General features: G+C 35.0%; 2 protein-coding genes across 2 annotated transcripts; one reads left to right on the forward strand and one right to left on the reverse strand.

Annotated features, from left to right (window-relative positions):
- The first annotated feature begins 9,773 nt into the window (after positions 1 to 9,773).
- On the forward strand, positions 9,774 to 11,843 carry LOC131652273 (protein SHORT-ROOT). Its single transcript, XM_058922086.1, has one exon. It carries the CDS (start codon positions 10,107 to 10,109, stop codon positions 11,601 to 11,603), a length of 1,497 nt encoding a protein of 498 aa, XP_058778069.1. The 5' UTR covers positions 9,774 to 10,106; the 3' UTR covers positions 11,604 to 11,843.
- Positions 11,844 to 19,496: 7,653 nt separating this feature from the next.
- Positions 19,497 to 19,901, reverse strand: LOC131650185 (secreted RxLR effector protein 161-like). The gene has a single exon (XM_058919909.1). It carries the CDS (start codon positions 19,899 to 19,901, stop codon positions 19,497 to 19,499), a length of 405 nt encoding a protein of 134 aa, XP_058775892.1.
- Positions 19,902 to 24,029: the final 4,128 nt, after the last annotated feature.

Consider the following 24,029-nt stretch of genomic DNA (forward strand, 5'->3'; position numbering starts at 1 on the left):
TCTTAAATAAACTGAGTATGGATGACTCTATGGGAAAAGATCCTAGATGTTAGGAATCTTTGACACATGAAATATGGTTTATCTGCCTTGTACAAAGCCCAAGGTTGTGGCTACCTGAATGATGAAGGACTCACTGGGGGAGACTCTATTATCTGCCTTGTACAATGCCCAAGGTTGAGGCTGACTATTAACAGGGGAGTTTTATTGTTTTGGTGCCTTGTATGAAGCCCAAGGTTGAGGCTGACTGTTTTTTATTGGATTTTAACTCTACTGGAGAATTTATCTATTAAAAGACTGATTTTTGGAAGCTAACCCTTTCCAGGGATTTTGACTCAGCTGGAGACATTATCTGTTAAAAGACTGATTTTTGGAAGCTAACCCTTTCCAGGGATTTTGACTCTTTTGGGGAAATTATCTCCTAAGAGAAATGAATCTTTGGTTTTTGAAGTGATTTTGGAGGCTAACCCTTTCCAGGGGTTTTTGTTAAGATGATAGAATGATTTGGAGGCTAACCCTTTCCAGGGGGTTTTGTTAAGATGAAAGAATGATTTGGAGGTTAACCCTTTCCAGGGGTTTTTGTTAAAATGTTTGGCAGAAAGATTATCTAATGAGACTTCTTGTTTAAAGCCCAAGATGAAGGCTGACACTGACTGAGGATAAGCAAACATGGATCCTAGACTCTGCTAAGGAAGGTTGATGAAGATAAGGGTGACAGAGACTGTCCATGTCTCTCATTCCAAAAGGTGTACTCAATGTAAAATTGAGACAAACATAGCTTGTTTAAAGTCTGGTTTAAATTGGAAGAAACTCACCAGGGTATGTTAAAAGGTGACTAAAGACCTGTTCCTATGTTTATAAGAAACCTGATGGGTCCTTGTATACAAGCTCAAGAGGAAGCTGGAAATGCTTTTAAGAAGCCTGTGGGTCCTTGTACAAAGCCCAAGAGGAGGCTAATCGAGGGTCATCGAGGGTACTTGTTACAGCACAAGAGAAAGCTATGTGGTTTTGAACTTATTTTGGCTCTAAGCAAATGGGTAAGAGGTTTCACCGGGAATAATTCCTCTTTGGGTGGATGTGTCCTATTTTTTTGGATTCTAAGGTTTTTGCCAAGATGTTTCACCGGGAATAATTCATCTTGGGGGTTTGAACTACAGATCTCTAATTAGGAAAGAGCCTTCACCGGGAAGACATTCTCAATCCTAGGCCATATTCCTATAATATATATATATATATATATATATATATATATATATATATATATATATATATATATATATGAGGAGGGATATTCTTACTCCAGGAGTAAGTTATCAACACTTACTCCTCATCATGACCATTGATTCTTTTCAATCCAATGGTTAAAATTAATGAGTAATTAAATGTGGAGAGAGAAAAATAATACTCATTAGTTTTAACCATTGGATTGAAAAGAATCAATGGTCATGATGAGGAGTAAGTGTTGATAACTTACTCCTGGAGTAAGAATATCCCTCCTATATATATATATATATATATATATATATATATATATATATATATATATATATAGTTTAACTGTCCTAAGGTTTATACTCAAACGTAGTTCTAAACTAATATATATGCACAGTTTATATTTGACAGTAATTTAAATAAAGACTGTAAATTGAAAGCTTGTAAAGCCTAACCTGGATGGAGTGGAGGCCTTTGAAGAAGTATGTACAGAGCCTTACCAGTAATTGATGGATGACAGTTGAATATATATATATATGATAAACAGTTAATGGTTTTTGAAAACAGAAGAAGTGAAGATGGACAAAGGTCACATAGGTATCTGAAGAGTTTCACCGGGAATAATGCCCTTTAAATACCAGAAGAATGTTTTGAAAACAGAAAGAAGATTTTGAAAATACAGTTTTTGAAAACAAACTATGAAAAGAAAAAGGTGTTGGGACTTACACTCTATTAGAGGCCCACTTGAAAATGATTTACTGTTTATGAGAAACAGTTGAAAATGATTTGTAATGATATAAGGTTTTGTTGTTTGAAAACCTTAATCATCTGTTTGATCGGAGATTGAAAACAGTTTTGCAAATTGACAAAAGTCAACTTAATTAAGGCAAAGATGAAATCTATACCTAATTAAGACCTAAATAATTAGGGTTTTATCATAAAATTATTCACAAAGTAATTAGGTTAAAACAAAATGGAAATATATATTTTAAAGTATTTAAGAAAACACTTAAAACATACTATTTTAAACCTAATAAAAATATATGAAATAAATAATATTTTATGATTTTTTTTATTATTCACAAAATAGATATATTAAATAGCAAGTGTGTGAAAAATGAGGTGAAAATGATTTAATTTGATAGGTGAATTAATTGTGTGAAGTTGTGAGAAAAATGAAGGAAATTAGTGGTAAAAATAATGTTTTGGTCTCACCATGGTTTGAACCTGTCGCACCCCAATTTTTGCCCTACATATTTCGTTCATTTGATAGTATCGCATTCATATTTAGTGTGCATTCATTCATCGCATTTTTTTTCGCATAACTTGAAAAATTGACTTTTTTATTAAAGTCAACAAAAAATAGCTTAGATAGTTTAGATTAAATTTAACTTTTATATTATTTTATTTTAGTTTAGGTTTAATTTAGATTAATTTTTAGACTTTAATACTATTTTTATTTTTAGTCTAGATTTAAATTAGGTTAATTTTTATTTATCATTATTATTCACATCTTTTTTTGTTATTATTATTTTCAGTTTTCATTATTGCTATTATTATTATTTTTGTTCTATTGTCACTTATGTCAAAAAAAAAAGAAAAAGGAAAAGACCAAAGGATGCTTTAAGGGTCCATCAAAAATAGAAAAGCCCCATTTCACACAAAAAAAAATAGTCAAACAAAAAAGGATTCTCCTTCATCTTTCTCTATGCCACGCTTCTACATACTGCTGTAACTAGTCCACATCTCTGCTCCTGCACCCTGCTCCAATACAAACAAAGATAACAGCCAAAAACCTGATTCTTCCTGTCTACAATGTTCCAAAACTTTCACCTAAATGGATCAAACACAGCCTACATCAAGAAAGCGACAAGATCAGTATGACAAATAAGTTCAAACTCATCAAATTTTCCCCCCAAAAACCCCTCAGTCCCTCTATAAAAGACTCGGCAGCAACATATCAAAAGGGGGGGAGAGAAGGCATTGAAACTCTACAGAAAAATCTCTGCAATCTTACTCCCATATTCATAAATCTCTTTCTCAAATACCAAAACTTGCATAATCATCCCAAAACTCTCACAGACCGATACACAAACAGCCTTCCACACACACTCCATCGACTCACTTCTGCAAAACCCAACATAAACTCACCATAACATTGATTCAACCTCCAAATTCATTCACAAAAACATTGAGCTTATTCACCTTCAAAACACACTCAGCAAGAACACCCATAACTTCACACCTTTCTAACCTAACCTCACCTCCAACCTTACTCATCATCACCGCCTTCTTCACCTCAAACAGACCACACACTTAAACCTGCGTAAATCCAGACCTCATACACACAACGTAACAACTCGCTCGATACGCACAGAGCAGCTGCACGGATCCACGACGCATCATCGACGTCAACACATCAACACCGACATCAGAAGCAACACCAAATCTCGTAGGAGCAGAGAAGAAGGAAAATAGATCGAAAGGAAAATTGAAACACGTACCTCCATAAACTCTTGACGGTATCTTCGAACTTTATGTATTTATTTTATCTCTGTGATTCGAAATTGTTGTTACTATGAGAATTGATGTTGTTGTTGTTTGTTTCTGAACCAATTTCCGTTGTTGTTTTTAAATCGAATTATTGTTGTCGCGATAAAATGCCGAAACCGAGTGAGGCCACCCATTGTTGGTGTTTTTTCGCATAGAGAACCATCGAGAGAGAATCGAGAATGAGTGAAACAAGAGAGGTGAGGGATGAGCGTTGAAAGAGTTGGATATCTTTTGGTTGTTATTAGGGTTTTGTGTTTAAGCTTGATATGGGCTTGTTGTATTTAGGCCCAATTCGATTTGCTATGTCATCACTCCTATTCTAATCCTCACCACCCTTGAACTAAGTCTTCAAGTGACTTAGGGCCTAACTATACCAGCATCAACGAAATTCCACCATGAACAGCCCCCATTCTGTTTACACCCCCCATGTTATGCTTTGTTTTTTAGTCTATTTTATTATATTAGTTCACTTGTTTCAATTTTAGTTATATAATTGTTGAAATTTCCTTTTTAAAAATAAAAAAATATGTTTATATATTTAAATTCTATTTTTTATTATAAAAAAATGCAAAAATATTAGATTAATCTCGATCCAAAAGTCAATAAATCTTGGTCCAACGCCAAGGCGATTCAAATAATTTCTCGATCCAACGTCGAGTTTCCTCTTTTAAAACTTTATTAACCAAACCAAGAGATTAAGTGACAAGGGGTGAACACCTCTTGAATACCTTAATCTTTTGAATCAAAAACACATTAATCAAACCAAAAGATTAAGTGACAAGGGGTGGACACCTCTTGAATACCTTGATCTTTTGAACTAAAACATCTTTAATAAAACCAAAAGATTGAGTGACAAGAAGTGCACACCTCTTGAATACCTTGATCTTTTGAACTAAAACATCTTTAATAAAACCAAAAGATTGAGTGACAAGAAGTGCACACCTCTTGAATACCTTGATCTTTTGAACTAAAACATCTTTAATAAAACCAAAAGATTGAGTGACAAGAAGTGCACACCTCTTGAATACCTTGATCTTTTGAACTAAAACATCTTTAATAAAACCAAAAGATTGAGTGACAAGAAGTGCACACCTCTTGAATACCTTGATCTTTTGAACTAAAACATCTTTAATAAAACCAAAAGATTGAGTGACAAGAAGTGCACACCTCTTGAATACCTTGATCTTTTGAACTAAAACATCTTTAATAAAACCAAAAGATTGAGTGACAAGGGGTGCACACCTCTTGAATACCTTGATCTTTTGAATCAAAACACTTTAATCAAACCAAGAGGTTAAGTGACAAGGGGTGGACACCTCTTGAATACCTTGATCTTTTGAATCAAAATACATTAATTTACCTGGACAACAAGTGACAATGGGGCTAGCTCCTGTTCAATACCTTGGGTAAAGACGCGCTAGGTGCACACCTATGCTCAATCCTTTGCTAAATGTCCCTTTAAAACACAACTTCAATTTCATTCAACCTTTTTGCTTTATGGCTTTTAAAACTCTTTTCATAAACGAGACACTTATCCAATTTTCAATACGAACATACTTCCGCATGTGAAGATCGAACATCTTCCACTCGAATGCGATGATGGCCAAAATCATGTCTTATCTTGATTTAGTCATCCATTCTTGTAGTGATATCATATCCATGTGCGCGTAGTATTTCCATTTGAAAGCGATCGAGTACCTCTCGCTAAAATCAACCAACAAAACTTTTCGTGGTTCCTAGCCCGAACTACGATTGCTCTGACTTTCCCATTGCACTAGGGAATACGTAGGCACAAGATACAAACGTCTTGGCGAGCATAATAATAAAAAATCTTTTTTTTTTCTTCATAATAATAAAAACCCTAAAAAATCTTTCCTTTTATCTTTTCTCGATTAATAAGCTAAAAAACACAAACATAACACTAACACTCAAACACAAAACTAACTAAATGGGTCCCATCGAGTACGATGGAGGTGAGGGGTGCTAATACCTTCCCCTTGCTTAACTGACTCCCGAACCCTAATTTGGTTGCGACGACCATCTTATCCTTTTCTTTTTATTCATGGGTTTTATCGATATTTTCCCTTTCCTTTTGGAATAAATAAAGTTCGGTGGCGACTCTGTTGTACTTCGAGCGCGCGATTCCGCTCGAGTCACATTTTTACCGCTACAGAACCCACGCCCTTTATGTTACCAGTCCCAAAACAACACCACTGAGCCAACGCGCGCTTGGTGATTATAACACACACCCAGTTCATTATATTTTCAAACAAGTGGTAAATCATGGAAAAATAAAAGAAACAAAAAGTCTGGGGCGAGGGGGATTTGAACCCCAGACCTTGTGCATGAGGAGACTAAGAGCGCATGTGAGGCCACTAGGGCAAACGATGAATTCGTTTGTAAAACACAAACCATTCAAAATAAAATAAACTTGGCCCTCAGATTTGAAATTTGCGCGCCACCACCATTGTCATCTTCTTCCTCAAGCTCCAACAATTTGAATTTCTGAACTCTCTCAATTCTCAACCATTTGCAACGATATAAAGACCAAACTTGCTCTAAATTTAGAGCAACTTGTTTCAAAATTTAGAGCAAGTTGCTCTAAATTTGCAATTGAATGAAACATAAGTAATGTATAAATAAATAGTATCAAAATTGTATGATATTTTTTATTAATCATACAATTTTTTTTGTCATTTATAAAATTTAAAATTTTAACGGGAACAACCTCATCAATGATTAATACATATTTATCTATATATAACATAAAATAATTGAAATATTAAAATTTAAGCTAAATACAAAAAATATAGGCTAATCATTGAATTTTATGTATACAACTATAATAATAATTGAATAAATATCTGTGTGAAAAAGATAAGAGTGATCCAAATACGAGAAGCTTACTTTCTTTCGTTTTGTAAATGGGAACAAATTTTTTATTGATTCAAATATTATCTCTTTTAAAAATAATAAACTATTTTGATTATGAATAATTAATATATTATTTAATTTTTCTTTATTTCCTCACAATGCCTTATTTTTTTCAAATTTGTAAATAATTCACGAGAACTTAACATACCATACCAGTACCCATGCGAGCACACGGGTATTGATATAGTACGCGCATATAATACTGATATTAAGCTATTGGTTTAAATATTAATTAATAACTAGAACAAGTTTACTATTGATTTAAATATTTTTATAAACAATTCCAAAACAAAAATTATCACTTGTGCGAACACACGACTACTGATATGGTGCGCGCATATGGTAATGATATTAACACATTTAATTAAATGTTGAATAATAACGCGAATAAATTTACTATTGATTTAAAAAAATTATAAATAATTCCAAAAGAAAAATATTTATATATAGGAATAATTATACGGTTGATTCATGTAACATCCATATTTCTCTAAGCATGAGAATAAGTAATAAGATCTAACGGCTACTAAGTGGTAAGATGACATTAAGTATATGGACATATTAAGAGTTGTTAAGGGAGAATTAGTAGGAATGAATACTAACGGGAACACAGAGTTACTGATCAAAATAATAAATATTAACGGGAACATGAAGTTACTGATCAAAATATTGAATATTAACAAGAACAAATTTGGAATATTAACGGAAATACAAAGTTACTGATCAAAATAATGAATATCAGTGGAAACATGAACTTACTAATCAAAATATTGAATATTAACGGGAACATGAAGTTATTAAATAAAATATTGAATATTAACGATAATATGAATTAGTGGTCAAAATATTGAATATTAACGGGAACATGAAGTTACTTATCGAAATATTGATTATTAACGGGAAAATGATGTTTATTGATCAAAATATTCAACATTAACGGGAACATGAAGTTACTGATCAAAATATTGTATATTAACCAGAACATGAAGATATTGATCAAACTATTGAATATTAACGGGAACATGGAGTTATTAATTAAAATATTCAATATTAACGGGAACCAATGTTAGTAAGTTAAAAGTAAATGTGAATAAGTTTATTGCAATGGACAATCGACATTGTGTTGTCTGTTCTTTATGCATGTCACATTTTGTTTTACTATTGGTAAAACATTAATAATTTAAGTCAAATAATTGATCTTTCCAATTTTTATTGCATACTAATAAAACAACATATAAACTTTAATTTCTTAATTAATTTTTATTTTCAATATTCAATTTTTTAATATTAGTATTTTTTTATAACTTTTTTAATTTTAACCCAAATTTAATCTTTTACTAATACCTTTTACTGATAATTTTTTTGAATATTAACGGGAATAAATTTGAAATATTAACTAAAACATGAAGTTATTGATCAAAATAATTAATATTAACGGGAACACGGACTTACTGATCAAAATAATGAATATAACGGGAACATGAAGTTACTGATCAAAATATTAAATATTAACGGGAACAAATTTGGAATATTAACGGGAATACGGAGTTAATGATCAAAATAATGAATATTAGCGGGAACATGAAGTTATTGACCAAAATATTGACTATTAATGGGAACATGAAGTTACTGAATAAAATATTCAATATTAACGAGAACGTGAGTTACTGATCAAAATATTAAATATTAACAGGAACATGAAGTTATTGATCGAAATATTGAATATTAAGGGGAAAATAATGTTTTTTAATCAGTATATCCCAAACTTTGACCCAACCTATTGAAAAGAAATTTCTATATTTTACAAATTTATTTTTAGGATATTTACTTCTACAATAATATCTATATTGAACAAAATAACACTTCCCCTATCATCTTTTATTTCCCTCAATCACAATGCGCGAAAACGACGGGTACCCGTGCGAACGCACGGGTAAGACACTAGTTATACTTTAGTGTCAAGTAGTTTCTGATGTAATATTTGTGACAATTAACATTTATTAAATTTTAATTATAAAATAATTTGTATATAATTAATTAAAATTTATAGAGATTTTAAATTAAATTTTATTTTTGATGATTATTTATTATAACTCTTGTAATTTTATTTTGGTTTATTTCAGTATAAATTTTAGAGACTATTTATATGTTATAATTAAATATTTAAAGTTTGTCATACAATTAGCTTATTTATAATTAAATTTTTATGATGAAATGAAATTCATTATTAGTTGTGCTTTGATTTATTATTTATCTGATCATAAAAATAAACTTTTTACTAATTAGGCTTAAAAAATTTCACATTTTTAATTCAGTTAATCATATTTCGATTTTGAATTCTTTAATGATTTGAATATGGTTTCTTATCTGCATTGAAATTCTTTTTATTGTTAAAAACAACCGGGACTTCATAATTTTGATATTTTCTCCGAGATTCTTCTTCATTTTAAAGGCGAGTAAAACGTCATTTTTTTTGTTAGGGGTCCATTTTTTTATTTGTCCTAGGCCTCTAAAAAGTCGGGACCAGCCCTGGTCAGAGTTTCTCCAAAGAGTATATTCAACTATCCCACATATGAATTTTTAAAACAAATATGTGATATCAATTTTTTTAGATGAGGTATTCTTGACCACATATGTATAGGTAGGCATATAATACTAACCAGAATTGAGGATTGTAGCATATGTTAGACCAACTAAATTTTAAGGAGATTTGTGTGTTCTAACTAGAGTGTGTACTAGGTTTGGGTTGATTAGTGTGTGCTTATATTATAAACCAACAAATAAGTGTGCAGATAAAGTAAGAAGGCATGCCCTAGAAGTATTCGAAGGAGTGCATATTGGTAATACAAACACATCATTACATATATTTGCAGTGTTTGAAGAAGGATTAGGAGGCAAGAAACTCAAGTAATGATGAATGTTAGTGAGTTTGATAATACAAATTCACGCCGGCACCTTTACTCTTTCTTCCCATCTGGCACGCCTGCTCTCCCACTCTCTCTCAAAGAATAAAAAGTGTCTCTTCTCACTACGCACTTTGTTAATTTTCATCTTTTGTCAGACCCTATTCCTTTTTTAGCATCAGCTAGGCCATTTACTTATTCACCAATCAATCCACTTTTCTTTCTCTCCACCATACATACACCCTTATTTTCAATAAAGAAAAAGATAAAAATCACCATCCCAATACTCCACTTCCCTTAAAAAGAAGACCATAATTCATTCTATTCGAGTCACCCCCACCCCACCATTCTCCATCAAATTCTCTAATTCCCATTTCACCCTCCAAATTAACTTAACTAAACTCCAAATTGCTCCCACCACCATCATTAAAAACACGTTACATGCAATATTGATATACCTTTGTGCAACAACAACTAGATTATTGATGTGGGTCTCATACAACTTAAATGGATACGTTGTTTAGACTTGTTAGTTTTCAACACCAACACCAACCTCATCAATCTCTCAACTCCACCACCACAACAACAACAACATCTAGTAGCTCTCGATCCTCCAAACAAAACTATCACCAATATTACCCTCCACAACAAGAAGAAGAATGCTTCAACTTTTTCATGGATGAAGAAGACCTTTCCTCATCTTCTTCCAAACACTACTATCCTTATAATCAACAACCACAAACTTCAATCACTACTAACACCTCCACTCCTACACCCACACCCACACCCCCACCCCCACCACCTCCAACTGATCATTTCAACTTTGAATTAACCGGAAAGTGGGCCCACAACATCCTCCTCGAAACAGCACGTGCCATAGCAGAAAAAAATAGCAATCGTTTACAACAACTCATGTGGATGCTTAACGAACTAAGCTCCCCTTACGGCGACACAGAACAAAAACTCTCTGCCTATTTTCTCCAAGCTTTATTCTCTCGAATGACTGAAGCCGGCACCCGAACCTTCCGAACCCTAGCTTCGGCTTCGGAGAAAACTTGCTCATTCGAATCAACAAGAAAAACGGTTTTGAAATTTCAAGAAGTTAGTCCATGGACAACTTTCGGTCATGTAGCTTGCAATGGCGCAATCTTAGAAGCATTAGAAGGAGATTCAAAGTTGCATATAATTGATATTAGTAACACTTATTGCACTCAATGGCCAACGCTTTTCGAAGCGTTGGCGACTCGAACCGACGATACTCCGCACCTCCGTTTAACCACTGTTGTAACTGCTAGTGGTTCTGTTCAGAAAGTCATGAAGGAAATTGGTGCAAGATTGGAGAAATTCGCTAGACTAATGGGAGTTCCGTTTAAGTTCAACGTTATTCATCACGCCGGTGACCTTTCCGATTTGGATTTCTCCGGTTTAGATATTAAGGAGGATGAAGCGTTGGCGGTTAATTGTGTTAATACTTTGCATTCGATAAGCGTTGGTGTTGGTGATGGTAACAGTAACGGTAACAGTAACCGTAACCGTCGAGACGCGTTGATAGGTTCGTTGATGAGGTTGCGTCCGAGGATAGTTACGGTGGTTGAAGAAGAAGCTGATTTGGATTTCGGTTTCGAAGGCTTTGAATTCGTGAGAGGTTTTGAAGAGTGTTTGAGATGGTTTAGGGTTTATTTCGAGGCATTGGAAGAGAGTTTTCCGAAGACGAGTAACGAGCGTTTGATGCTGGAGAGGGAAGCGGGGAGAGGGATAGTTGATTTGGTGGCGTGTGCTCCGGCGGAGTCGATGGAACGGAGGGAGACGGCGGTGCGGTGGTCGCAGCGTTTGCATGGTGGAGGGTTTAATACGGTGGCGTTTAGTGATGAAGTTAGTGATGATGTGAGAGCGTTGTTGAGAAGGTATAAGGAAGGGTGGTCGATGACGCCGTGTAGCGACGCCGGAATATTCCTGACGTGGAGGGAACAACCGGTGGTGTGGGCCAGTGCATGGAGGCCTTGACACTCGCACGTGCTTGTAGTTGTTTTAGCACGTGCGTAACTGGAAACTTGTTTTTTTTTTGGTTTAGTATTGGGATTTATTTTTCAGAGTTTGGTTAGTAGTACCAAAGCAATTTGCATGTATTGATTAATGAAAAAGGAATCATAACCTAATTTACTCTCTTTATTCTTATTATTTCATGATATATTTTTTAATAATAGGTAAATATTAATTAGTTGTAGTGTAATTAGTGTATAGTGATGATCATATTTAATTTTTTTTTAAGTTTATCATAAAACTTGGGACCATTAGGACCTTTTCAATAACCTAAGAAAAATAGTAATAATAAATTATCTAGTGGTTGTGATATTAATAATTTAATTATTATATTGTTCTTAATAGCAGTCTTAATTTCTCAAGCTAAAATAACTAAATGTCACAATCTAACTATATAGGTTTACAAGTATATTATTGACCAGGTACATGGTTGTTGATCATTAATAAAGATTAATTTAATTGAATTATAGTTAATCTAATTAAGTAATTTGTTGTGATGTATAGATTTGACCAGAGGAGATAAGCAGCACAATTTAACTAACAATATAAGGCAATATATATTATAGTTAAGAAGGACCACATTTTGATTGGAGAATATTTTATGTTTTAATTTGAGATCATTAATAGTGGCTAACTAACTTATATTAGCCATACTCTACCCTACCATAATAACAATAATCTTAATTTATTTTCCTAAATTTGTCCATAAGAAGCTAGGAGGGTTTGGTGTTTTTGGTGCGTGAAGATGATATCAGCTTTATTAAGACTTTGCTAATATTATAATTTCAGGAGTTTATATAATTAGTGATAAAGTAAATAGAAGTACACATGTCAAAATGAGGTCATTATCTAGTTTATGGGCACAATAGAAATAGAATCTTAGGACGGCCATCAAGTTGGGTTAGTGCTTTGGAGAATATAATCTCATTAAAAGGTGTATAGTTTCCATTGAGTGGCCAGCAAGGTGCCTTTGAATTGGTCTTTAATCTTTTATATTTTCTCCCATATATTTTTCAATACAATAAAGATTTAATGAGATGGGAATCCTAAATTTTGATTTAAGTGTGACAAGTTAAATTACATCTAATTTATTGACGAGTATAATATTCAATTTACAAGAGCGATGATCCATACCATTAGAATGAATAGCAGAGATGATTTTTATCTTTTTCATATTCAAACTCGAATTTTTGATCAATCTCTCTTTTCTGCCCCGATCTTCGACATGGATAAATAATTGAATCTCAAACTTGTCCAAAACAGATTTGGGTTGAGTTTAAAAATCTCCATTTCGCTTCTATCGTTGCATTGAAATCAATATTTTAATGGAAAATAGTCAATTTCCCAAACATCAAATAACACTATAAATAATAAAGAAAAACATCTTTAAAAAAAATCCAAACATACATTTTATAAAGTACATTTAAAATATCAAAGTTTTGATTATACAAATAATATTTTAAATTATTAAAAATAAATAAATAAAATATATATTAATAAAAATAGAACGTGTTTGAGGTGGATACTAATATTCTTATTATCTAGTCTGTCTCTCTATGTTCTATAATTGAGAAACATTCAAACACAAATTCAAACTCAATCAAAATGAATTTTTCCCGTAAGATGCAAAACATATTCATGTGAATATCTACGATACGAGCTTTCTTGTCATGTATATCAATATACTTAATCTCTTTAAGATTTTGAAGCAAAGACTTGAGTCTCTTATAAGTTTGAAATATTGAGTCAATTGTTGTTTTCTAGATGAAGTAAATTCCTTAACATCAAAATTGGTTTACATTAAATATATTTTCTCATACCATGATCAAAATATATCTCTTTTTAAATGGCCCCCACAAAAACCCTGAGCTATAGTATTATATGGTTGTGAAATAATTAGGTTGGGAGCTCATAAGAGACTCCTTTTTCCAATGAAAGCAAAGTAAATAGCAAGTACTATTACATTATTAACAATGAAAAAGGAAATAATATGAATAGTGGGTTCATCTTTTAAGGGTTTTGCACATCTTGATGTTGTGATCAGACTTGCCCCCCTTTCACGTTAACATATATACATTATTATCCAACTCTTTTCCATCTTTATTCAAAATTACTATATACAAATTTATTCATATCTAGGTGCTTTCTTTTTTGTGTTTTTTAAAGGTTGTTTGATGTTGGCCCATACCTTCTTCTGCAGGTTTAAGCTTTAGTGTGCTTTTTCTATATCAATTGAAATGACAAGGACATTTTTGGTCATGTTTCTTTATGCTTTAATGGGACCAAGCTCATGTAGAAAGCTAACTCAAGTGTATAATTTCAAATTCATTTAATTTCAGGATCTTTGTCTTTCTGTCTGTATTAATCCGTATTGGAAAAGGAAAATTTTCTCCTTTCCGACAATAATGGAATCATTTTAATTTGCCGACAAAATATAAAGGAGGACCCAATTTTTGCAACTTAAATTATATTAAGATTGTAAAATTACGTTCTAAGAATACAAGGTAAGAAATTCAAAAGTATTAAAAAAAACTAAATGATATGTTAAAAAAAAACAAACTTTAAATACTTAATAAAATTTATAGTGACATATTTGTGAGGGACCACAAATAGAACGATGAGTGTCTTATCTTTACGAGACGTCTGTCCCACAACATGTTGCCTGAAGCATAATTCTCACGTAGCAGGGGGTCGTCCTAAGGGAAAGCATGGATAGTGACGTTTGGTTAGTTCATAACCGTATGTGTGAAGTCATGTCCACGACTTCCTAAGAAGAAGGTAACTAACAGCTGATACCCTAGTTAAGGTGGAGCAATTACCACTTCACATGAGTCTTCTAATCTAGACCTATAAGTCTCTATAAATATTTCATCCTTATTATGAGAAAAAAACAACTCAAGATATTCACGAAATACCCTGAGAATACAAAACTTATCGCCTCACATGAGCTTGCTCTCCCATAACCAAAGACACCATCGAACAGAGTTTCTCACCACAGTGAGCAAACCTTAAACCACAAAAAACCCTAAAGCCTCTAACCCTTACCAGCATCAGGGTGTCACGCATTCTATACTTTTTGACAAGTACAGTGACGCCCACCGTAGGACCCTAGTAAAATTAACAAGGGATGGACCGTTCGTTATCACCGCCACTTCGATACTCACCAAAACCTCTATTCATATATCTATTTGTCATCAATCATGGTTGCTATGAGAGCATAACCTCCCTCACTGGAGAATAACATAGGTAGCAGTAATCTCAACGCCATGGCGGAGATGCGCGCCGCTAAGGATAAATTGCGCCGCCAAAACCAAAGGCTGGAGGACAACATCCTCAACATACAACAATGCCAACAAGAGGTCACCCCATAGAGGAGATGGATGCAACATGCTCATAAGAATCACTACGCTCATCAAACTATGTCAAGGAGGGGGCTCGGACCCATCATGAACAGGCGCCTCCCATATTTTATCTAAAAGTGGCCAGAGGTGGCTTCAACGAGACTCTTGTCCAAAGGCCAACATCTTCGTTAGTTGGGGTAGTCACAAGGGGGAATGTTACTAAAGGAAGAAGATAGTAACACTGAGAAGAAGGCCTAAAACGTAAAAGAGCGTGTTTTGAGGGCTCATAGAACTCGTAGAAGAATAACTACACCTCACTCATCAAAGATAGGGCCACGTTCAAGCAAGGTGAAAAGGTGCTATAGAGCTTTACGCCCTTAAACACTCACCGTGAACAGATTTGGCAGATGATTTTCCACTTGCATGAGATCCTTGTGCGTTTACCTCTTAAAGTGGATGTTATGGGACCTAAGTCAGGAAGATGGTGTAATAAGTTCCATAAAGTAAAGGAAACCACACAGATGGTTGTTATCGGCTTAATATGGAGATCGAGCGGTTGATCCAGGACGAAAATCTTAAGAAGTATGTTAAACAGGATTCTTTTCAAGGATTAAGCGGGTCCAATTCCCACATGCGGGACGATACAGGAAGCCTCATACCCTAAAAGGGAAAGAAACGGTTCAAAGAAGATGGTGACAAGATTGTACTTCATACACTCAATACTATTGCAATAGAATTTGTTAGGAGCAGAGAGACTAGCTCCGCCTAGAAAAGATATGCATACTAGGTATTAAATATAAAAGATCTTCCTACAAAGTGAAAAGAAGGTGAGAATAAGACGTCATAGGTCGAGATCACTTTTTTAGAAAAGGATGTAGCAAGTTTCCATCCCCACAACAGCAATCCCACATCATCATTGTGAGGTGCAATGAATGGGAAGTTTGAAGAGTCTTGGTAGATCTAGGATGCATTTGAGAGACTCTACCTCGATCCAGAGGACCTAAAAGCCTTCACGAGTTACTAGTTGGGTTCTCCGTTAAGAAAGTACAAGCGAAAGACTACATAACGCTAAAGACCACCTTCGGAGTGGAGGAACAAGCCAAAGAGATCAAAGTCTAGTATATGATTATAGACACCCTTCTTCTTATAATTGTTGAACAAGTGACCTCAAGCACAAAAGGGAATGAATTGTGATATTTTAAAACATGATTAATTTTATCATGTCACGAATAATATTGTATTAGTAAGTTTATATGTGAGTAAGAGTTGCAGAAGTAAAGTACAGGAAAGTAAATTGTTGAAAATAAAGAAGATAAGGATAGAAAGATTGCACTAGAGAGTTATCCAGGTTTGGTTGAATGCTAGCCTAGTCTTGTCCCCAAGAGGTCTTATTGAGGTTTTTCACTATAGACTTTTGAGCTTTTGAAGGTTATACCCACGAACCTTTATACAATCTGATCTTGACATTTTGAACATGCTTATCCCCAACCTAAATACAACTTTTACCGCAACTTGTTCTATAAAGAAATAGATATTTATGGCTAATCTCTTTAGTCAAAACAAAGGTTTCTCCGAAGAAGCTTAACAAAATAATAACAGAGATTTATGGTTTATCTCAAGATCAAAAAATCAATCTCTTAAAGGTATCGCACCCTTAAGACTATAAATGGCCAGCATGAACACTTACAAAAATATTCTCCTCACAAATAGAGCTTCACTCAATAGTACTCAAGCAACCGATAGTGAGAATAAAAAATTTAAGAGGAGAAAGAAAGATAAACTCCAAAGAAATATGAAAATGTTGGAAAGTGGTGTGATTTCAAGTGAGGGAGACCTCCCTTTATATAGTAGTTGGAATCACTAAAAAAGGAAACAATTCATGGGTTGTATTAACTATTTAATCGATTAGCCTAATCGATTAGATACTCTAAATCTGACAGTTGGAATGCCCAAAGTCCTAATTGATTAGATAAGACAAAAAATTTTCCCTTTAGCCATTTCCACAGCCCCTAAGTCATCTAAGACAACTCAAGGAACTTTTTAAATTTTTTCTCTTGATAAAAAATGTTTCAAAAGGTTTTAGTGTGTGTGTGTGTGTGTGTGTGAGAGAGTTGTCTTAGTAATCATAAGCTACTACCTTTATCTTTACAATACTCAGTTCACTCAAACAGACTGACAGACAGACATGACTCGGCGAGCTTTCACACTTTGCATTAGGGAAGCTTCAAGGCTCTTTGTTGAATATTGTATGATTATAAGAGCACTTGGTCTTGATTCCTTTTAAGATGATTTATTTAGTGTTGCAGTAGAATGTCGTCATGCATTATTGTCATCAAAACTTCAGATAGTGATATTTACTACCTATAAACACATAGATCCACAATATAGGGAAACCAACTTTTAATCAGCTGGGAGCCACCTTGTCTACTTTATATTTGTACATGAAATACTTGTTCTTTGACAGACGGATTGGAGTCATCCAAGGAGACCAAAAAATCTCCAAGAAATGTTATGTGGATAGTCTCATGATCAAAAGAGTCCAAACCCGAGGCGTGAATATTAGGAAGGTTGGTTCAGGAATCAAGCCACCAGAAGAGGCTCACTAAGATGAAGAAGCTCCATCTTTCGGGGTGATAAAAAACATTGGAACATCAATGAAAGGCCTAAATAGGGCTCCGAGGTAATTATAAAAAGACATCCAAAAGAATTAAAGTAAAGATGTCTAAAAAGGCACGTCAATTCAAATTTTTACAGAAAGCCCCATAAGGGCATGAATACAGGAAAAAGCCACAAAGGGACAAAGAAACAAAGAATAACAAACCCTATCATTGGCCATCATGTAGGGTTATCTCCTCCATGGGTACTTTCTCCAAGTGGGAAGTCATTGGCTCGCCTTCTACCGTCATTGCATCACCACAAGGGCCATCTTTAGCGTCTTTGGCTAAGGGAGATCCTTCATGTTCTGGCAGGGAAGCCTCTTCATCATCCACAAATTGGCCATCATAGGTAACTTTGAAAACATCTAACATACACAGGTCCAGTTCAGGATATATGAAGGAGACATGTTCCTTTGCATGCCCAAAATAAGTACCAGAGGTCGCCACCAAGCCATCTTTAAGCTCTGACACCTCGCCCTCTAATTCCTTCTTGGAGTGAAAATCTTCCTTCAAAGATAACCTCATGGGATTCATTCTCCCATTTCTTCTCTTTTCTTCTCCTTTCTTCTTTCTTCACTTATCTTCTTTCTAATTTTATATCTCTTAATTTGTATAACCCTTACTAACTTAAATCCACTAATAGCCTTAGTAATACATACTCCCACTTTACTTATTTATTCTCATTTTTAGGCCCAACTAGTTATTTATATTCTCACTCAAAAACCCAAATAATATATAATACACATACATATATTTCATTTAATTAATTATTCACATAAAAATCCAATTAAATCACATATTCACAAAACTCAAATAATTAATTATTCAGCACATCAAATAATATTATCATAGCAATAGAATAATAAAATAATTACCATATAAAAAATTGGGATGTTACAACGGGCCCAAAATCCCAACCTAACCCGCCATTTTTAGGCGGGTCCGCGAGCCGGCTTGACGGGCCACGACCCGTTTTGCCACCCCCTAATTGTTTCACTCTTAAGTTGCAGATTTGAGTATTTTTCAACTTTTTGTTTCTTATTTGTAAGCTAGTTTACTTTGTGATTTTGTTGTTACCACTAGTTTGGGAATCCATTTGAGACTCTCTTGTACCTTTATTTGATTATAGTGAAGATATTTCTTTGTTCTGGACGACCCATGATTTTTTACTATCACATTGAGAATTCTCCACGTTAAAATATCGGTGATCTCTTGTATTTGTAAGTGCGTACGACACTTTTAGTGAGGAGAGAAAGAGAGAATAATAAAGGAAATAAGGATTATATTATTCACTTGAATTGTACAAATAAGGATACAACCTATGACTATTTATATACAACCCTAATTGGGCTTGGGCTTACACAACTTGGATTATATTTGATATTATTATATTAGATTATATTTGATATTATATTAATAATATCAATCCCACTAATATCTCAACAAATCTAATAATATCTCAACACACCCCCTATAATCTAAGTTGTCGAACAACTCTAGTCATAGTCGAACTGAACTATTCCTAATTTCTTTCTCAAATTCAGGAATCTCTCGATCTTCAATCCTTTGGTGAAAATTTCGGCCAACTGTGCTTCACTTGACCAATGCCTAACTTCAAGTGCACCTCGATTCACCTTCTCCCTTAAGAAGTGAAATCTGGCTTCAATATGCTTACTCCTACCATGCAGAACTGGATTCTTCGCCAGATTTATGGTGGACTTATTATCGATTTGAAACACAAATGGTTTCTTCACTTCGACTTCCATTTCTTCAAGTAAAGTTTTGATCCAAATTGCTTGACATGCAGCATAGGATCCTGCTATATATCCAGCTTCACATGAAGACAATGCCACCACAGGTTATTTCTTCGAACACCATGAGATTGGGGCACCAAATACTAGAAACAAGTATCCAGTTGTGCTTCTTTGATCTTCCTTATATCCACACCAATCAGCATATGAAAAACAATTTACTATTGCTTCTTTTCCTTCAGAGTCTTGTCGAAATAGTATTCCATAGTTTATTGATCCTTTCAAATATCTCAGGATTCTTCTTGCAACCTTCATGTGTAACACCCTTAGTTCACTCATATATCTGCTTAATAATCCAACAGCAAATCCTATATCAGGTCGACTGTTGCACACATACCTCAGAGATCCAATAATTTGTTTGAACAAAGTTGCATCAACTTTTTCTTCCTCTCCATGCTTCTCCAACTTCACATTTGGTTCGACGGGTGATGAGGCAGGATTCGAGTCTTCCATTCTGAATCTCTTGGAATCTCTTTGATATACTTCCTTTGATGTAGCACCATACCTTGCTTAGACACTTGAAATTCCATACCTAGGAAATAAGACAATTTTCCCAGATCCGACATTTCGAATTCTTTCATCATAAGCTTTTTGAACTTCGACAAGTTCTTCAAGCTATTTCTAGTTACTAATAAGTCATCAACATACAAGAAAATGATTGTTATATCTTGTGCTACCACCTGAACATAGACACCATACTCAGATTTGCATTTTATAAATCCCAATTCGACTTAGTATGAGTCGATCTTCTTGTTACATGCCCTAGGTGCCTGCTTGAGCCCATAGAGCGCTTTGTGCAACTTATATACTTTACTCGCTTCTTTTTGAATCACAAACCCTGGAGGTTATGTGACATAGACCTCTTCGTCTAAGGGACCATTCAAAAATGCTGATTTTACATCTAAATGAAAGATCGACCAGCCTTGGTTGCATGCCAATGCTACAATTAGTCGAACAGTCTCCAGTCTTGCTACTGAAGCAAAAACTTCAGAATAGTCGAGTCCTTCTCTTTGAAGAAACCCTCAATCTACTAGCCTTGCTTTATATCTTGCTATCGACCCATCAGCATTGTGTTTCAATTTGAACACCCACTTCACATCGATAGCCTTTGTACGTGTTGGCAATTCGACTACCTCCCATGTGTTGTTTCTTTTGATTACCTGTAACTCTTCAATCATAGCTAACTTCCACTGATTAATATTTAAAGCTTCGCTATAGTTGATTGGTTCAGCACCTGCAAGTAAAGCAAAATGAACTAATTCTCCATCTGGTGTGACTTCATCATCACCCATCACTTCATAGTCATGAAGTCTTGTTGGACGAACTTTGGTTCTTTGAGGTCTTTGGTTTGTTCCAGCTACATCCTCTTCAACTTCGACTGTGTCGGGAATGTTAGCAACTACTTCGACCTCGACTGTGTCTTCAACTGGATTTCCAGCAATTCCTTCGACTTCAACTTCGACTTCAACTGTTTCTTCGTCGATGTTAGAGCTCAACAATGGCTTGCTAACTGAGTTACTAGAATTCCAATTCCAAGCAGAATTTTCATCAATCACAATATCTCGACTTAACACAATCTTCTCATATATTGGATTGAATAACATGTATGCACCAGTCTTGTGATATCCTACCAGAATCATAGGTTCACTCTTGTCATCAAGCTCCCTTCTTCTTGCATCAGGAACATGCTTGTAACACATAGAGCCAAACACCTTCAGATGACTTACCGATGGTCGTTTGCCATGCCACACTTCTTTAGGAACCTTATTCTTTAGCATCTTGGTAGGGCACCTATTCAAGATATAAACCGCAGTCGAAACAGCTTCACCCCATACAGATTTTGGCAAATTCTTCTGCTTTAGCATGAATCTCGCCATATCCAATATGGTTCTATTTCTTCTTTATTCAATTTCATTGTGTTGAGGCGTATAAGGAGCAGTTACCTCATGATCAAAACCATGTTCTGCACATAAATTTTCAAACACCTTAGATGTGTATTCGCCACCTCCATCTGTTCACAGAACTTTAATCTTCTTCTCACTCTGGTTTTTGACAAGTATCTTGAACCTCTTAAAGATTTCAAATACTTCATCCTTTTGTTTGATCACATAAATCCACAACTTTTGACTAAATTCATCAACAAACGAAATAAAATATTTGTTTCCACCAAGAGTATGTTCTTCGAATGGTCCACATACATCTGAATGTACCACTTCAAGTATGCAAGATGACCTCATTGGAATAGTCAAAACGAAAGAATTTCTTGATTGTTTTCCTACCAGACATCCTTCACAGAGTTTGTCGGGCATCTCAAGACTTGGAATACCAGTAACCATATCTTGAGTGATCAGTTGATTAAGTGATCAAAAATTCAAATGTCCAAACCTTAAATGCCACAACCAACTATCCTTGTGGCCGACAACAATTTTAAGATATTGAACTTCTGTCGAACTGATCATAGTCTTAAACATCATGTTCTTCGATAACGGAGACTTTAAGACCAAATTGTTCTGGGTGTCGAACAATTTACAAATTCCATCTTTCATGACAACTGAGAAACCTATTTCGACCAGTTGTCCAACACTTAGTAAGTTGCACTTCATTCCAGGTACATAAAGCACATCTTTGATCATGGATTTTGCTCATCTGAAAAACTATGTTGCCAGTACCTTCGGCTTGCAACAAACTATTATCAACAAGTTTTACCTTGCTCTTCTTCGACTCGTCAAAATCTGCCAACCACGCCTTTTGACTAGTCATGTGATTCGAGCAGCCTGAGTCGAGAAACCACATTTTGGATTTGACATGGTTATCTGCAACTGCAGCCATAACCACCATACCACCTACATAATCATCTGAATCTTGGTGTGCAAGTTTTTCTCCTTCGTCCTTGCCTTTTGTCGATCCATTATCTTTCTTGTACCAACAATGTTTGGACATGTGACTCCACTTTCACAGTTATAGCACTGCACACCTTTACCTTTTTTATCTTCTTTGTCCTTTTGATAGTTTTCTCCTCCTCCTTTTGAGGATTTAGAAGTCCCATCTTTATCCTGCTGCTTCTGGGGGTTCGACCAAGGCTTCTTACCCTGATTCTTGTCGAATTTGCCTTTGAATTTGTTGGAACCACCATTCTTTTTCCATGACTGAGCTTGTCGTGCCTGTATCGAATCATGAACTCCTTTCCTTTCAACAATCCTAATCTCATGCGCCTAGAGCTGTCAAAATGGTCTCGGCCCATCGGGCCGACCCATAAGCCCAACAATTTAGTGCGGACCGAACTGCAAAATACCTTAAAAAATACGACACTATCTTTTTGGGCCAGCCCATCGGGCCTATGTTTTTATGGGCTGGACCGGACCGGGCCAAACGGGCTTCGGGCTGGCCCACTAAAAAAAGATTTTGGTAAATTTTGAGAAAAAAAGATTGAGATAAGATATGATTTCATAAATGTGTTTTCAAGTGATAAAAAATTAAAGAGGATGAGGATATATTTTCAAGATGATGTGATAAAGGAAATTGTTGTGAGATGGAGAGAAAATTTGATAAGTATGAGTGATAATATTAAGTTACTTTGTACTTTTACATGGATGGTTTTGTTGTATTCATATATATATTTATGGATAAATATTTTAAACATCACTTATATAAGTTTATGATGACTCTCTACTTATGTTGTGTTGCATTTATCCATTACATCTTTTTTATAAAATTAAAATTATAATATTGAAATACGGGCCGGGCTAGCCCATCAGGCTGCACGGGCCTTTGAAAAATGGGTCAGGCTCATTTTACGTGGCCCGTTTAGCAATCGGGTTGGGCCAGTCCATTTAAACGCATTGGCCCACCGGGCCGAAGCGGGCTGGGCCGGCCCATTTGACAGCTCTACATGCGCCTCCAACGAACCAACCAGATCCTCCAATTTTAGGTCTTCTACTTTGTTGGATTCTTGAATAGCTACGATAATGTAATCAAACTGAGAGGTCAACGTACGCATTACCTTCTCAACTATCATCTTATTAGTTAGGGTTTCACCACAACCCTTCATGAGATGGACGAGTTTCTGCACCTTCGACACATACTCTGCAATCTTTTCGTCTTCTCTCATCGACAACAATTCATATTGTGGATGCAAGGTCTGCAACTTGACAACCTTGACTTTCTCACCTCCTTCATAATACTTCACCAGACTATCCCATGCCTCCTTCACCAATTCAACATGAGAAATCCTGGCAAAGTTCGCTGAATCTACCGCCGTCTGAATGTAATACGCAGCCTTGCAATCTTTCTTCTTGACTCCGTTGTGGGCTGTTTTCTGTGCTTTGGTTGCATCTGCAGCCAGCACAGGTACGCCGCCACTTCTAGGGTTTCATGGAAGCCAAACAAGGATTGCATCTGTGTAGCGGGGAAAATTTGATATCGAAGCCATGGGATTGACTCGAATCAATATTCCGTTTGAAATCGCCACCGCGCTTTATTTTTTCAAAGGAAAAGGGAAAAGAACGTAAAACCCAAAGTTTTGTTTTTTTAAAACAAGAAAGAGAACTCAGGTTCGGGTGTTGATTATATGAGGGGAAGGTT

The sequence above is a fragment of the Vicia villosa genome, linkage group LG2 (assembly GCF_029867415.1).
Source record: "Vicia villosa cultivar HV-30 ecotype Madison, WI linkage group LG2, Vvil1.0, whole genome shotgun sequence".
NCBI classification, from domain to species: Eukaryota; Viridiplantae; Streptophyta; class Magnoliopsida; order Fabales; family Fabaceae; genus Vicia; species Vicia villosa.

Excerpts from the sequence above, each read along its gene's own strand:
- LOC131652273 (XM_058922086.1), top strand. The coding sequence starts at position 10,107 with ATGGATACGTTGTTTAGACTTGTTAGTTTTCAACACCAACACCAACCT.
- LOC131650185 (XM_058919909.1), bottom strand. The coding sequence starts at position 19,901 with ATGGAAGACTCGAATCCTGCCTCATCACCCGTCGAACCAAATGTGAAG.